Source organism: Arachis ipaensis, chromosome B06 (genome assembly GCF_000816755.2).
Source record: "Arachis ipaensis cultivar K30076 chromosome B06, Araip1.1, whole genome shotgun sequence".
Taxonomy (NCBI): Eukaryota; Viridiplantae; Streptophyta; class Magnoliopsida; order Fabales; family Fabaceae; genus Arachis; species Arachis ipaensis.
The window spans coordinates 119188105-119203882 of record NC_029790.2 but is presented as its reverse complement, the minus strand read 5'-3'; the positions used below and the strand labels follow the sequence as shown (position 1 = coordinate 119203882).

At 34.2% G+C, this 15778-nt stretch overlaps 1 protein-coding gene across 1 annotated transcript; it reads left to right on the top strand.

Moving 5' to 3' along the window:
• Nucleotides 366-3667, top strand: LOC107604995 (omega-hydroxypalmitate O-feruloyl transferase). The gene is made up of 4 exons (XM_016306727.2): nucleotides 366-560; nucleotides 841-1311; nucleotides 1545-2061; nucleotides 3165-3667. Exons 2-4 carry the CDS (start codon nucleotides 862-864, stop codon nucleotides 3506-3508), a joined length of 1311 nt encoding a protein of 436 aa, XP_016162213.1. The 5' UTR covers nucleotides 366-560; nucleotides 841-861; the 3' UTR covers nucleotides 3509-3667.

The window sequence follows — 15778 nt, the reverse complement described above, 5'->3', positions numbered from 1 at the left end:
ATTAAGTGATGTATTTTTTTATCTTTTGTTTTTGTTTTCTATAAGCTATTCAAAATATTAGTTAGTTAAAATCTTTTAAAAAAGAGAAGGAACATTATTGACAATATATACATAAAATAAGGACATCTTTAGTTAAAATGAAACGTGACTAGTGAGGCATGGTGATGAAACTTTTGAGTCTACTGGGGAAATGATGATGTAATAGGAAGGGAAAAACTAATGAAGCAAAAATATTAGGTTATCAAATGTGGGATACCAACCACACCAAACACATAGACCTATGTATTTGTTAAAAAAAAAAAAAGGGAAAAAATTTACTAAAATCATATTAAATCTTAAAAACATTAAAACAAGCACCATCTTCCCTTATTAGCTTGCACCGTTGCATATAAACAACTACCTCTCACCTTCACATTATATTTATTTTCTGCCATTGCTGTGTTCTCAAACAACACCTTACTACTTTCTCTCTCTCTCTCTCTCTATAGCTCCCCAAGAGGCTCATCATAAAGAGTTAAAGACATAAATCATATTTGTGTGAGGCACACCTTCAGCTTCAGGTATGAAAAAACACACGACTTATGCATTATAGTCACACAAATACCATTATTGCTTTTATGAAAGGTGGTTATGAAGATATCTTCGTGTGAGAATGTTATTATGAACAGTTTCATAGTTTAGTCAAACTTGTTCGGTCAAACATATTCTTCACACGAAGATGTGTTCATAAAACAATGTGTTCTTTCTTATATTTATTTAAATTTTCTTTTATGTATATCTAGAAAAACAGCAAGAACTGCATAGAATCTTAACATAATTTTTTGTTTTAATATCTGGCAGAGGATTATTTATTATATTGAGATGGCAATGACAAATGGAAACAGCGGCGGTTTCAAAGTAAGCGTGAAGCTAACAAGTGAACCAAGTCTAGTTGCTCCAGCAGAAGAAACAAAGAAAGGAATGTATTTTCTATCTAACCTTGACCAGAACATTGCGGTGATCGTGAGAACCGTATACTGCTTCAAAAGCGCGGAGAGGGGGAACGAGAAGGCGGCGGTTGTGATGAAGAACGCGTTGAAGAAGGTGCTTGTAGAGTATTACCCTCTTGCTGGGAGGCTGAGCATAAGTTCAGAGGGGAAGCTTATAGTGGACTGCACAGGTGAGGGTGCACTGTATGTGGAAGCTGAAGCAAACTGTGAAATGGAAGAGATTGGTGATATCACAAAGCCAGACCCTGCTACTCTTGGTATGTTGGTTTATAACATACCTGATGCAAAGCACATACTTCAGATGCCTCCTTTGGTTGCCCAGGTTTTTTTTTTTTAATTTTATTTATATTATTATTTAAATTTATTTATAGTGAAAATTCAAGTGTAGTGAACTTCACGTAAAATTAATAACTGAGAGTCATTAAATAAAAATTTAGTCAAATCAATCAAATTATTTAACGTCAGTTGACTGTACTTGAATTCTCACATTTATTTATTTATGCAAGTTGAAGAAAAGTTTTAGAACAATGGTTGAGATATCTCTACTTATTCCAGGTGACTAAGTTCAAGTGTGGAGGATTCTCTGTTGGATTGTGCATGAACCACTGCATGTTTGATGGAATAGGAGCCATGGAGTTTGTGAACTCATGGGGAGAAGTAGCAAGAGAGCTTCCACTCTCAATTCCTCCATTCCTAGACAGAAGCATTCTGAAGGCAAGGGAGCCACCAAAGATAGAGTTTATTCACAAAGAATTTGCTGACATAGAAGACAAGTCAAGCACCAACACCTTGTATGAAGATGACATGGTTTATAGGTCCTTCTGCTTTGACCCTGAGAAGCTCAAGAGCCTCAAGGCTAAGGCAATGGAAGATGGGGTTCTTGATTCTTGCACCACTTTTGAAGTGCTCTCTGCGTTTGTCTGGATTGCAAGAACCAAGGCTCTCAAGATGTTGCCGAACCAAGAGACTAAGCTTCTCTTTGCTGTTGATGGCAGGGCCAAGTTTAATCCTCCTCTTCCCAAAGGATATTTTGGAAATGGAATTGTGCTCACAAATTCTGTCTGCCAAGCAGGTATATATAATATAACGATTCAAATTTTAGATTAATACCCTAAATTAGTTTATGTTAAATTTTGGTAAAAAATTAATCAAATAAATCTTTATTGTTGTTTAATATGATTTATCCATTGGTTTTTTTATGATTATTTTAATCCCTAATCTTTATCCACTTAGTCTTTAAACTTACATAGTATGACTATGAGACAAATCCGTCCTTCTCTTTAGATGTATCTAGTATCTACCACCTTTTTCATTAAAATTGTCTTGTCATCCTTAAAAGAAAAATTCGGAGCCTACTTTTAAAAGTTAAAGGGAAACAGTTAGGTCCCAATAATGTTAAGAAGCAGAAAGACGAAAACAACTAAAGAAGCTGTAAATCTTAGAAATACAAAGTGAAAGAAGCCATTTATCCCAAATAAAAATAGCATGGGTTGCATGAATGAACGTGAAGATGGTTACAGTTTTACAGAGGTGGTAGTGTGAGTATGTTCTAATCTCTAAAATTAACCTTACAATTTCATAGAATTGTCCAGATTTATGTGCATCCATTGTTAGAGAAGTTTAAACTATTGAAAATAAAGAGACAAAATACAATTGAAAAGAAATAGGTTTGGATAAAATTGAAGAATCTAGATACCATTCCAAAATTTATATCTTCCACTGTGTTAAAGTTATGTTGTTGAATTATTTGTTGAGACTTAAATGATAGATTTGGAGTAAGATTTTATAAAAGACTTTTTGGGAGGAGGTTGTCAGAAATATTATTATTCTATAATGTCTATCAATTGTTATTTTCTTTTTATAGTATGTTTTAATTTCTTAAAAATAATTTTTTTATATCTTTTAAATTAAATATTAATTTTTAACTTTTTTTAATAAATAGGCACCACTTTTAAGCACCATAATATTCAGCATAGTATAATATTACAAAATTTTATCACTTTTAATTCTATCAACTTTATTTTGCACAAATAAAAAAAACTTTTACGTTATTGAGAAAAACTTCTTTGTGCCTCTCTGTTTGTACTTATAAAAATATAAAATTAGTTCTGAAACTAAAATAACAGTTTTGTTTTCAATAAATTAACCCAAAAAAAAATTGTATGTGTGAAACAGGTGAACTTACAGAAAAGCCCTTCTCGTATGCTGTGAGTCTAATTCAAAATGCAATAAAGATGGTGACAGACAGTTATATGAGATCAGCAATAGATTATTTTGAGGTGACAAGGGCAAGGCCATCACTGGCATGCACCCTTTTGATCACAACATGGTCAAGGTTGTCATTTCACACCACTGATTTTGGTTGGGGTGAGCCTGTTCTCTCAGGCCCAGTTTCATTGCCTGAGAAGGAAGTCATCTTGTTCCTTTCTCATGGCATTGAGAGGAGAAACATCAATGTCCTTCTTGGTTTGCCTGCTCCTGTCATGAAGATCTTCCAAGACTTGATGATGCAGATCTAAATGTTCATGTATCTTATCTTATATTATGTTACATATGATTCTGTTCTGATGCTTATTTGTTCCCTATATTAGTAATATCTTTATTGTGTCATTATTTGTTTTAAGGGAGTAGTGACCTTATTCTGTTTTATAGTAATTGAATGAAGCCTTCCTTATATTTGTATTTGTTGCTGAAATTAATTAATAAATGCTCTCGGTTCATCATTAAACGATTTTTATTAAGTAAAGAGTGCTGTATTAAAGAAATCTTAATTTTTTTATTATTATATTTATATCAATAACTCAGATTTAAAATTTAAAATTTCAAATTTAAAATTTAAAATTTCAAATTTAAAATTTAAAATTTCAAATTTAAAATTTAAAATTTCAAATTTAAAATTTAAAATTTCAAATTTAAAATTTAAAATTTCAAATTTAAAATTTAAAATTTAAAGTTAAAAAGATATTGCACCCTTTATTTTCTCCTAAGTGTATTAATATTTGTTCATAAACTCTCTTAGAATAAAATTAAGTAATTAACTTTTTATTTTTTTATTTTTTCTTATCTTTATTAATTAACTTTACATAGTATTAGATAATAAAAAAGTAAATGATTAGTATTTTCCTTTATATTTAACTTATATTTGACTATAATTTTTTTTAACCAAAAGTGTTGATACTTTAGTATTCTTCAGATAATGCTCTGCTTTATTAGGTAATCTAAATTAGGTTTTTCATTTTTATTCCTTCTTCGGTAATCTAAATTATTCTAACCTTTAAAATATAGAACCGATGGGAAAATGCAATCCGCCAGAATCCTTTAAAATATAATTCTAACTCTTTTTCTTTTTTAATATATTTTCCCTCTCATTATTTAAATTGTCTGACTCCATCATAGACTAGAATTGTTGGAGACCATAAGAGCTCATTACTTATTAATTTTGAGCTATAAAGTCAAAACTACAATAATTTCATCAATCTATGATGCACGACAGACACAAAATAAAATATGATACGAGACATACAGTCATAATTTTAAATTTTGATATGATATAAAAATATGACATATATATAAAATATAAATTAATTTATGAATATACTAACATATAATGATATTTAAGTGTGTAAACGTGTAAGAGAACTTTTTTCTTTTATTAAGACACCGTTAGAAATAAAAAACACACATACGGACACGACAAATGAGCCAGGTGTCCGTGTTTAATAGATTCCAATAATTCTTCTCTACGAAGTACGAACTAAGAAGGACGATGAGCAAAAACCGGCAACTATTTCACTTTCAACGTGTTTACGTGAAACGAGAGAATTACCTTATGGATGATATATTACATCGATATATCAATAATGCATATCCTGCTACCCTTAGGCCTTAGCTCTCATTAATATCATATCTGCATGCATTTATGTGGTAAATATTTAGAAATTATAAGTGAGATGAAGCAAACGAAAGAATGAAGCTAAGACACAGTTGGCGAAAAAAGAAAGTTAACTTTCTTGAGCATATACCTCTAAAAGTGGCATTTCTACTCTAACGTATGTGATATACACATACATCGTTAATTAATGCTTGCGTAGTCTTCAATCTGCACACTCCTATAGACGATCATTTCATTACCACAGGAGTTGAAGAAAGTAGCATTCATTCGTTGGGTGTACGTGAATAAAATTCATTGAATTGGTGGCGAACTTCATAATCAATTGGATCGGTGTTCCGTTTGGCCTTTTGATTTAGGTGATTTTTAAAGAGACATTTTTGAGAGTTGGGGTTGTTGCTAAGCATGTTTCACGCCTAGGTGTTCTTATATATATATGTGTGTGTGTGTACTTTTTTTACATGAGCTAACAGACAAAAAGTTTGAGTCAAGTTCTTTTTTTTTGTCATTAGTCAGTTTTTTTTAGAAGGGCCCCAGGTCAGAAATTCACCCGGACCAAAATTCAACCTGATACTAAAACAATAATTTCTATGTCTACTTACTATTCCAAGAGTAGTTCCCTCTCCTATAACGTCCTTTTAATTTGAAATTAAAACCCATTAACATTGCACATGGGCATTTGAAAGACTTGATGGAGATTTGATAGAGAGAGAGAACTTGGAAGGAGTTCTTCACAGTAGCCACTAGCCAGGGATGATTGTGAAAGGAACCACTGCTACATCGGACTGAATAACGCTACGAGGTTGAAGACAAAACCTTTCCTTCTTGCTTGGAGAGCGAGATGAATAGAGAGCTGCCACAGGCGAAGGTTTTGATGTCGATTATGGTCAGGAACACGGTCACTATTTGTGGAGTTGGAGAGGTATCTATGCCCATAATTGTGTAATTTGGATGGGTGGACATATTGGCCAGTTGTTGATAAGTTGATTTTTTAACTTTAGGATGACGAGATTGTGAGCCAGCTCATTCCTCTCTCGAGGAATCCTGGTAAAACCACAGTTCGAGAGTCTCTTCTAAATTGTTCTTATGTCTTAAATATATATTTGGATCCACTTCCCACAAATTCTTCTCTAATTTGAGAATTTGAACTAATTGGCAGCAATTTGATTCAATTATTACATTTTCAATGTTGAGATTTTCTGCTAGAATAATTGCTTACCTAATTGCAATTGCTTCTTCAGTGAGACTAGAGTTTGTATGAATCATAGCTGTCATCCCTCCTCTAATTGATCCATTACAATCCCTACTGTTCCAGAATTTGATGGTTGCATCAATGTTTAATTTGAGCCAATTGAAAAGAGGTGCTCTCCATATGACAGATATTGAGCTTTTTCTAATTTGTTCTTTGGTTTCATTGTTGCTTTCTTCTGCTGAATTGAAATAGCTTAGTTCAAGTACTCTAACATAATTGATGGTTGACTCTGAATTAGGTTATGAGTTTTGATAGACTTTTTCATTCTCGTTTTTCAAATTGCCTACAATATGATGCCAATGTTACTCCAATTTTGGATTATTTCTAATTTGTTTCCTTGATTGCATTTTCTGAGCATCTCTTGTAATCATAATCCTACTGATTTGACGTTCTCTTTGTTTATTATGCACTGCACTTGTGAGCCAAATTATACCGCTTTTGTCCAGTTACATTGTAGTAGTGCATGCTCAATTGTCCCTTCCTTCTGCAAATAAATAGGATAAAGATTACAATTAGTTATCTTCTTTTTTGTTAAGTTGGCTTTAACCGGTAAAATATTGTGAGTAGCTCTTCATATAAATATCTTAATTTTTTGGAAAATTTTTATATTCCATATTCCTATCTAAATATCTTCTAATGAGGAGCTTGTTGAGGGGTTATCCCTTTCGCCTTTTTTCTCTTCTTCTTTCTTTGTGATGTGATATCCAGTCTTAATTGTGTAGTTTCTATCTTCTATATGACCAAATGAGTTTGTCCTGTTCTACTATTCTGCTGACTGGTGTTCCGATGATTTTTTCAGCAAGGTCATTAGTCAGGTTGTCTTCTGTTAAAATAAGCTTGGGTTGATTATTGTTGATGGCCTTAATACGAATAAAAAAATCTGATCAGATCCAATAAGTAGAAACACTTTAAGAGACCTCAATCAATGCAGGCCCAATTTCCACAACCAGCTCAAATAAACATTTCAGAACATAATTAATTTGAGTTGGTCGAGTGGTCACCTTACTCGTTGTCGGACTAAAACACACTGTATGCAACAACAACTAAAAAAACATCTCAGAATAATATAGTGAATTCTATCTAACCTCTTCTAAAATAACATGTAAGTTACCTTTCATGTTATGTCACATTTTAATTGGTCATTATCTTAACCATAGTTGGGTTATTTTGTAATTTATTATTTGAGATTGGTAATGGTATAATTTCTTAAAATATCAAAATTTCACTCTCGTTAATTGAAGCACATTTTCACTCCTCCATTCTTTCTTCATCACTTTATCAAGTAGCTTCGGTCCTTCCAAGCATTGCCGTCGCGTTGCGCCGACGTCATTGTCATCTACTGTCTTCTGACGAAGTCTCTCTTTTTTCAGTGTATCATCCTTAACGACGTGTTGAATTACTGTCGACCGTAACTTTGTCGTCCTTCCTAGTATAGCCAATGTAACACCCTAATTACCCTAAGTCTTACCTCGCGTCGTAAAGCAAAGGTTAATCAGAGGTTACGACAGTTCTAAAGCTCATACATATAATATATAGAAGAAATAATATAATCTAGAAGCTCGATGAAGGATATAGCTCAAAAACAGGATTTAAAAAGCGCAAAACGTACTCACGAAGCTACCTACTTAAAGCACAAGATATAGATATAATATAACAAAAGATAAGAGTATAATAGCATAGGAATCTAGCCAGGCTCGCGGAGTTTAAGCCGGCTAGCTATATACAGACATACAGAAATCTAGAGTTAAAAACAGCTTATACAAGTTTTTCGTCTAAAAGTAATGCCTCTAGGCAAAGTAAAATACAAAGTGAGAGATATATAAAGTATAAACAGAATAATAAAAAGGGACTCCAAAAAGTATCATGATCCTCCGCTTCTGTCACCATCCAAGCAACTCACTGAGGTGGGTTGCGACCTGCATCTGAAAAACACAACAGAAATACGGTATAAGAACCGGAGGTTCTCAATATGGTAACAGTGCCCAGTGATGTAAGATATAAGACTCCGGGATGCCAGAGGTAATCCTAGAACTTCATATCCATCACAAGATTCACCTTAAAGCATTTCTAAAATAGTAAAGCATAACTTAATCCATAATATAATAACAGGGGTAATCTAACTTAGGGGTGGCAAAATGGGTCGAACCCGTCGGGCCGATCCGCTAAACCCGCTAAAAAAGGCGGGTCGATAAGTAAAATCTTAACATTTAAAAAGGGTAATCTAACTTAAAGGATTCTCTAACTAACAGATCTCCGCCGTCCCACAGCCTTTACCAACCTATCCTCCATGCGATTCCATCGTCACCGCCTTTCGAACCTCCTCAATCCCAGTGGAAAACACAGATAATTTCAATGCAAGTAAAACACAAGAATAAGCATGTAAGGCAAGTAGTTCAAGTAGACAATTAGACATGTTATACAAGAAGGCAAGCAATTATAAGTCGGCAAAGCAAACAAACAGATAAAAGATGCACATGATGAATGCCTGTCCTATTGGCTGTGATATCACATTGTCGGTTCAATTGCCAACCCGACACATCTCCATGGAGATGTCGCCCTTCGGAATCATCATTGGGAACCTCCGAGATATGGTGCTCGAAACACCGTCCAGGATTTTGTGCCTGCACACTCTATTGATCCGAAGGGATGCGAGTGGGATACTCTTGCCACAGACCTCACATCTCAATGTAAGCGGGATTAACTACCGTCCTTACGCCGCCACCGCTACCTTGACAGGCGGGATTAACCATCGTCCCTGCCGGGTGCATAGCGTCTCATCAATCTCAGTATAAAACAGTAGTTCAGTGGTTTTCAGAAAATATTTTCAGTATATCACGGATCCATCATTTTATCCCGAGTCCTCGACTCATCTCAACCATTGTCAATTCACATTTCCATTCCGAACTCAATAGTTCGTCAATTTCTCAATTCAGATATCTTCTCCCATTTCATTTCACCAGACCCATCCTCAGTACACCAGAAACCTAAGCCTCCGTTCTCTAACTTTTCAAAATAATACCAACTCAAATCTCCTAAGACCTTTTCCATGTTTTAATGCCCGATATTAAGCCCAAGAGTCTCAATTAGGTGTCACAGAAGTATACAAACTTGTTGGAAAAGTGAAATAGTTTAAAAACAAAGTTTAAGTTATAAAACAGGACGTGTCCGTACGCACAAGTGCAATTTTTCACAATTCTGTTCGCTCGCACAGGGTTGTGCGGGCACACAGGCTGTGCTAGCGCTGCTAACAGCAAGCCTTCCCCCGTGTGTGCGTACGCATAAAGCTGTGCGCACGCACAGGTTCAAAAAATCACAGGGGTGTGTGTGCGCACAAGCCTTGTGCGCGCACATACCAGAAATCACAAAATTCTGTAACTTTGCAGAATTTCAGATTTTGACACCAAACTTTGAATGATCATAACTTCCTCTACAAAAATCCAAATTTTACAAACTTTATATCAATTTGAAGAGTTTTCAATGGACTTTAATTCTAAAAAATTTCAATAACTTTTGAAAATTGAGGCACAAGTTATGACCCGTCAAAGTTTACTAAAAGCCAATTTTTACCAAATTGCACAAATTTCTCAATTCCTTGCAACACACAACCAAAACCAATTCAAACCATTCCAAACTCAAATTTACAGCACAATCTACCCTCTTGGGTCATAATTCACCATTCATACTAATTTTCCACCCATATTTTCATATCATCAACTCCAACATCACATATATCACACTGAACCATTTTTCAATCTGCACAATCATCCATCATCATTTTATCATTAACAATCATCATAATTAAGCTCATTCAACCTCAATCTCACTCTTCAACATCATAATTCATCAACATTAACATCACAACTCATTACAAATAGCCAAAGCTCATCAATTCATCATGCTTCATATCTCAACAATTCCAACAACCAATTTATTTCAATCCTATCCTATGGGTCACTAGCCTAAGTGTCCAGAAATATTATATATTACATAGAGAAAACTGATACCATACCTTGGCCAATTCCCACTATGCCAAAACCCAAATTGAGCACAATGTGAGCTTTTAACCACAATCCAAGCTACCAATCAACTCCAATCAAGCACCAACAAGCTCCAACAATTTCCAATAATCACAACTTCAAGCTATAACACACATAATTTATAATAATTCAATCTAGGACTCATTATAATTGAAATTTCACAAGAATTCAAGACTTTTTACCTTGTCCAACAGTTTTGGTGGCCAAAATCCAATGCTAATCAAAGGTTAGAGTGTACCTAAATACTCAAAATCACAAAAATTTATGCAATACAAAATCCTAAGAACTCAAAATTTTGGAAGGAAGAACTGAGAGAGATTCGTGACTTCCTTACCAGTTTCTTGGATGGGTTTCGTAGAGCTCTTCGTAAGGAACGCGTGGCAGCAAACAGTGCGGCGATCGGAGCTCTATAGCTCAAAATATGAGCTTGCGAAAATTATGATGAATAGTATTTTCTCTTCTCTTTCGGCTGATGTGTGTGTGTGTTTGAGAGTGTTAATGGCTGAAAGGGTTCACTAATGGACCTTTATATATGTTGGGTTTGGGCCCAACTTGGGGTCGGTCTAACCCGTCAGCGTTTTTAGCCCGTTTGGCCCAACTTTGGGCCAAACCTTTAAAATTAACGCCCGGTTTTCAACTTCTAATATTTTTCTAAGGTTTTCGACTGTTTTCACTTTTTCTCGCACAACACTGGGCAGACTTGAACCGGTTCGACCGGTTCAACTGTCGGTTCGCAGTTTTTTTCGGTTTTCTCCAGAAAATACATTTTCTGACTCAAAAAAAATCTATTTACTCCAAAAATCATATTTAAATCCTCAAATTCTCATCCTAAATTTTCAGATCCTATTTTGGACAATATTAATTATTTACTTAATCGGTTAATTAGCTGCGGTTTTTATAGCCAGCGCCTCTTTCTGTCGTGGATCACTCTTTACCCACATAATTAATGGTTAATTTGGTTATTAAATTTTTTATTAAAAAATATATATCTTTATTTGGACATCTGCAACTCAAGTTATGCTCCTTTGAAGGGGACAAGGTCGATGGCGTCGGTGTGCAACGTTGGAGGCCGCGTTGGTAGCATGTCCTCATACTAAGCTCAAGAGAAACTATAAGAGTGAAGAGGAATGGTAAAACTTATGAAATGCAACCTATCTATATGAATGCAACTACATGCAAAATGTTTCTACCTACTTGGTTAAAAGTAAACAAGTCTTTCAAGACAAAAATAAATCAGACTCCACTAATTTAAATCACACAATAAAGACAAGTAAACTTGTAAGAAGATAACTCATGAAAGCAGGGAACATAGAATCAAGCATTGAACCCTCACTGGTAATGTATATGCATTCTAATCGCTCAAGTGTCTAGGGTTGATCACTCTACTCTTCTCTAGTCATATGCTTTCTAAACTTTGTTCTTCATCTAACCAATCAACAAAATTTAGTATACCAATGCGAATATCATGAGGTCTTTTCAAGGTTGTAATGGAGCTAAGGTAAGGGTGAGGATATATGTATGGCTGAGTGAGCTATAATATGAATCTTTGACTAACCTAAGCTCTCACCTAACACACACACTCTCTATGTAATTCTAAAATTGTGCCTAGCTGTCCAAAATTCCCACTTTTGCATCACATACTCATGTATCAACTTTCCTTTAGTTTTACCACATATGCATTGATCTTTTATTGAACTTAGCATTGGGATAATTTTATCCCCTTATTTATTTATTTAAATTATTTATTTATATTATATTATATTATATTATATTATATTATATTATATTTTATATATGAATATATGTTCTATCATGTAATTAAATAAAGATATATTTGTTTAATGAAAAAATTTAACAACCAAACTCAATTAAGAGGACCAAATGCTTAAAATTTAATGAGTTATAACTCAAATGGCATAGTCTCCCCATATTCAATTAAGAGATTACGGGTTCGAGTCTCCTATCTTTAGTAAAAAAAAAAGGAGTGATTTACGACATAAAAAGGGATGAGTGAGAGCATAGGAGATAGCAATGATGTCAGTGTTGGCTATACTGAGAAGGACAGTGAAGTTACTGGCGATGAAATTCAACGAAGTACGACCGCGACGACGATGCTTGGAAGGACGGAAGCTACCTGATGAAAAAAAGAATGGAGGAGTGGAAATGTGCTTCAATTAACGGGAGTGGAGTTTTCATATTTTAAAAAGTTATACTATTACCTATATTAAATAATAAATTACAAAATAACTCAAATATGGTTAGAATAATGACCAATTAAAATGTGACACATCATGAAGGATAACTTACGTGTTATTTTAGAAGAGGTTGGGTAGAATTTATATATACATGTAAAGAGTTAGGTGATAACTTTGTTTTTTAAAATAATCTTCATTATATATAATCTATACAAAAATATTTTTGTTTACTATGTTTAAAACCCAAATCAAATACCTTTTAATTGTTGTGATAAGATTGAATAGGTGGATGTCCATTTTCAATAGAGATTGAATTGAATGAAGGTTGAAAATGTTACCTTTTGTATGCCTATAAATAAGAGCCTAATCCTCATGCAATATACACACAAAAAGTAATAAACAATTCTCTCTCTCTCTCTTTATGTTGCAATACTTCTTTCTCTCTCTTTATATTTTTATACTTGTTACCTCTTTCTTATTTATTTATTTAGTTATTTTATAACACGTTATCAGCACGAAGCTCTAACGAAGTTTTAGGAAGACTTCAGGTAACAAATTTTTATTATGTTGAAGCTCTTTCATCTTGAATGTAATGCTCTTGATATATCTGAAAATAATTATTTATCATAGATACTAGATGTTAAAATCAAGGTTGCGAGAACCGGACCGGTCAATGAACTGGTGAGGCGACTGGTTCACTAGTTCAGTGGTTCGACCGGGGTTCAACCGGGGTTCAACCGGTTTAATTAAATATTAAATAAAATTATTAAAAATTTAATATATAATTTTATATATTTAAATTCATTAAAATTCATGAATTTTTAAGTAAAAAAATTTTAATAGAATTTAAGATATAAAAAAAATTGAAGATGAAAAGTTCATTGATAATATTCAGATTGAGTTAAATTTATTGATAACTTTAAAACAACTAACTGAGGCAGAATTTCCACTCAAGCTGCAAAAAATTAAAGATCTTGCAGGCAACATTGTCAAGCCAAGGCTAATTATTCAACATCAATTCTCTTATACAATTCAATTATCCCTTTTTGGGCTGCCAATATACAATTCAATTGAATAACACATTGATGAAATCTCTTATTGTGCAACAAGCCTCTTATAACTAACCAAACCCTAACTAGGTTCAACAAATTCAATGCTTTTCAACAACAAAAACTCAGAATACAGAGTTACAGACAACTCAACCTCCAAATCCAGAATCAGAAAAACTAAGTGAAACAATTCAAATTAAATTCAGACTCACATTAAGGAACATCCCAACTCAGAACAACCCAACTCAGAACACAATTCCAATTCAGAATCTAGTACAAAAAATCAACTCAGAAGCCAGAATCTTAGAAATCAAAACTAAAGAAGCAGCGGCTTACTGGAGACACGGCGAGGGAGGAATGACGGTGGTGACAGTGAGCTCAGAAGAGGATCATCAGTTTCTTTTTTTTATTTTAATTAAAGTTTCAAAACCAGATCAATTTCAATACTGCACCATTCAAACAAAACAAATCAAATTCAAAACAACACAATTTACAAACCGAATGAAGCAGCAAGCATATTCAGAAGCAGCAAAAAATTTTCATCATTAAGCGACAAACAGAAGCAGCAAAACATATTCATTATTCAAAATCAACAACAGCAATGATGAAAATCAAAATCATAAATCAAGAAGGCAGCATAGAACAGGCGAGCTCACAGAACCTCAGAAAATCAAAATCCAAAATTAAGAAGGAGCATAGAACAGAGTCTTACCGAATTCAGAAGGACGCGGGCTCGGCCGGTGGTGGTCGCGGCTGCTGTCGATGGTTGTCGGTGGCGAATGGTGGCCTTGCTGGGTGAATGGAGGCTGGCACAGATTAGGTTAGGGGAAAGGGGAGCTGAGCTCAGATTGAGATTAGGGTTAGTGGTAGTGGGTTAGGTTTCGGCGCTACGCGTTTGCCTTTTCTTTTTTTTTTTTTAAAGCCAAAACGACGTCGTTTTGGCATTGAAGCTGCAAACCACTAAACCGCCAAAAAACCGGACGGTTCTTCCGGTTCGCCGGTTAACCGCCGGTTCGACCAGTTTTTTCACCAGTTTTTTGTCAGACAGTTTTTTCCGTCACCCGGATCAGCTAGGCCACCGGTTCCCGGTTATTCCGGTTGAACCGGCCGGTCCGGTCCGGTTTTCAGAACCATGGTTAAAATCCATCTTGATTTAATGGATCTTGAAGATACCATTAAGGCTGAAAATAATACATCCCAGAAGGATAAAGCCAAAATCATATTTTTCCTTCATCGTCATCTTGAAGTATGATTGAAAAATGAATATCCCACATTAAAAGATCATGCAGATCTGTGGAAAGACCTTAAAGAAAGGTACAATCATGTGATACTTCCTCAAGCCCGATATGTTAGAGAAAATTTTCTCGACCTTCCATGTCTCGAATGTGCTCCTGCAGCAGCAGTATCGAGAAAAAGAAATTAAAAATATTCTGAGTTAATTTCTTGCCTTCTTGTTGCTGAACGCAACAATGAGTTACTTTTGAGAAATCATGAAGCGTGTCCAGCTGGCGCCGCCCCATTTCCTGAAGCAAATGCAGCAAATTATAACCCCAGAAGAGGTAAATGGCAAGATTTTGATAACAAGAAAAATTATGGAAGTAAAAGGAATTATGTTCAAAAGAAAATATCTCACCAGAAGTGGGATAAAGAAAGAAATATTGGGCCGAATAAATCAACAGAGGATAAATACTTCCGTTGTGGTGGAAAGGGCCATTGGTCATGTACCTGTCGTACCCCAAGGCACCTTGTTGATCTTTATTAAGCATCCTTGAAAAAGGATGACAAAGGAAAGGAAACAAATTTTGTTTCAAATTATAAAAATTCTACCACTCATTATGATGTATCTAATTTCTTTGAGAATCCTAAAGGAAATATTGGCTATTTGATCAATGATGGAATAGTTTAATATGTGTGTTTGTTAAGTATTCATGTTAATAATTTTACTGTGTTTGTACTTCTACTCATTTTATTATTATTATTATTTGTCTTTGAAGAAAAATGGCAAGGACATATCCTGAAGATATTTGCCTTGCGGATAGTGCAAGTTCGCACACTATTCTTAAAAGTGATATATATTTTACCCATCTTATGCCAAAAGAAGAGTATGTTAATTCTATTATTGGCTCGGACAATGTGATAGAAGGCTCTGGAAGAGCTATAATTTTGTTCTCTGGAGGAACAAAATTTATAATAAATAATGCACTATTATCTACCAAGTCTCTGAGGAACTTGTTGAGTTTCAAAGATATTCGCCGAAATGGATATCATATTGAGACTATGAATGAGGAAAGTTATGAGTATTTATGTATCACAACTCATGATTTAAATAAAAATGTTATATTAGAAAAATTACCCTCACTTTCATCT

What these genes read in the sequence shown, in the direction of transcription:
- LOC107604995 (XM_016306727.2), top strand. Translation starts at nt 862, where the DNA reads ATGGCAATGACAAATGGAAACAGCGGCGGTTTCAAAGTAAGCGTGAAG. An exon ending in TGCCTCCTTTGGTTGCCCAG is followed by an intron (nt 1,312 to 1,544) that starts GTTTTTTTTTTT and finishes TACTTATTCCAG; the next exon opens with GTGACTAAGTTCAAGTGTGG. An exon ending in AAATTCTGTCTGCCAAGCAG is followed by an intron (nt 2,062 to 3,164) that starts GTATATATAATA and finishes TGTGTGAAACAG; the next exon opens with GTGAACTTACAGAAAAGCCC.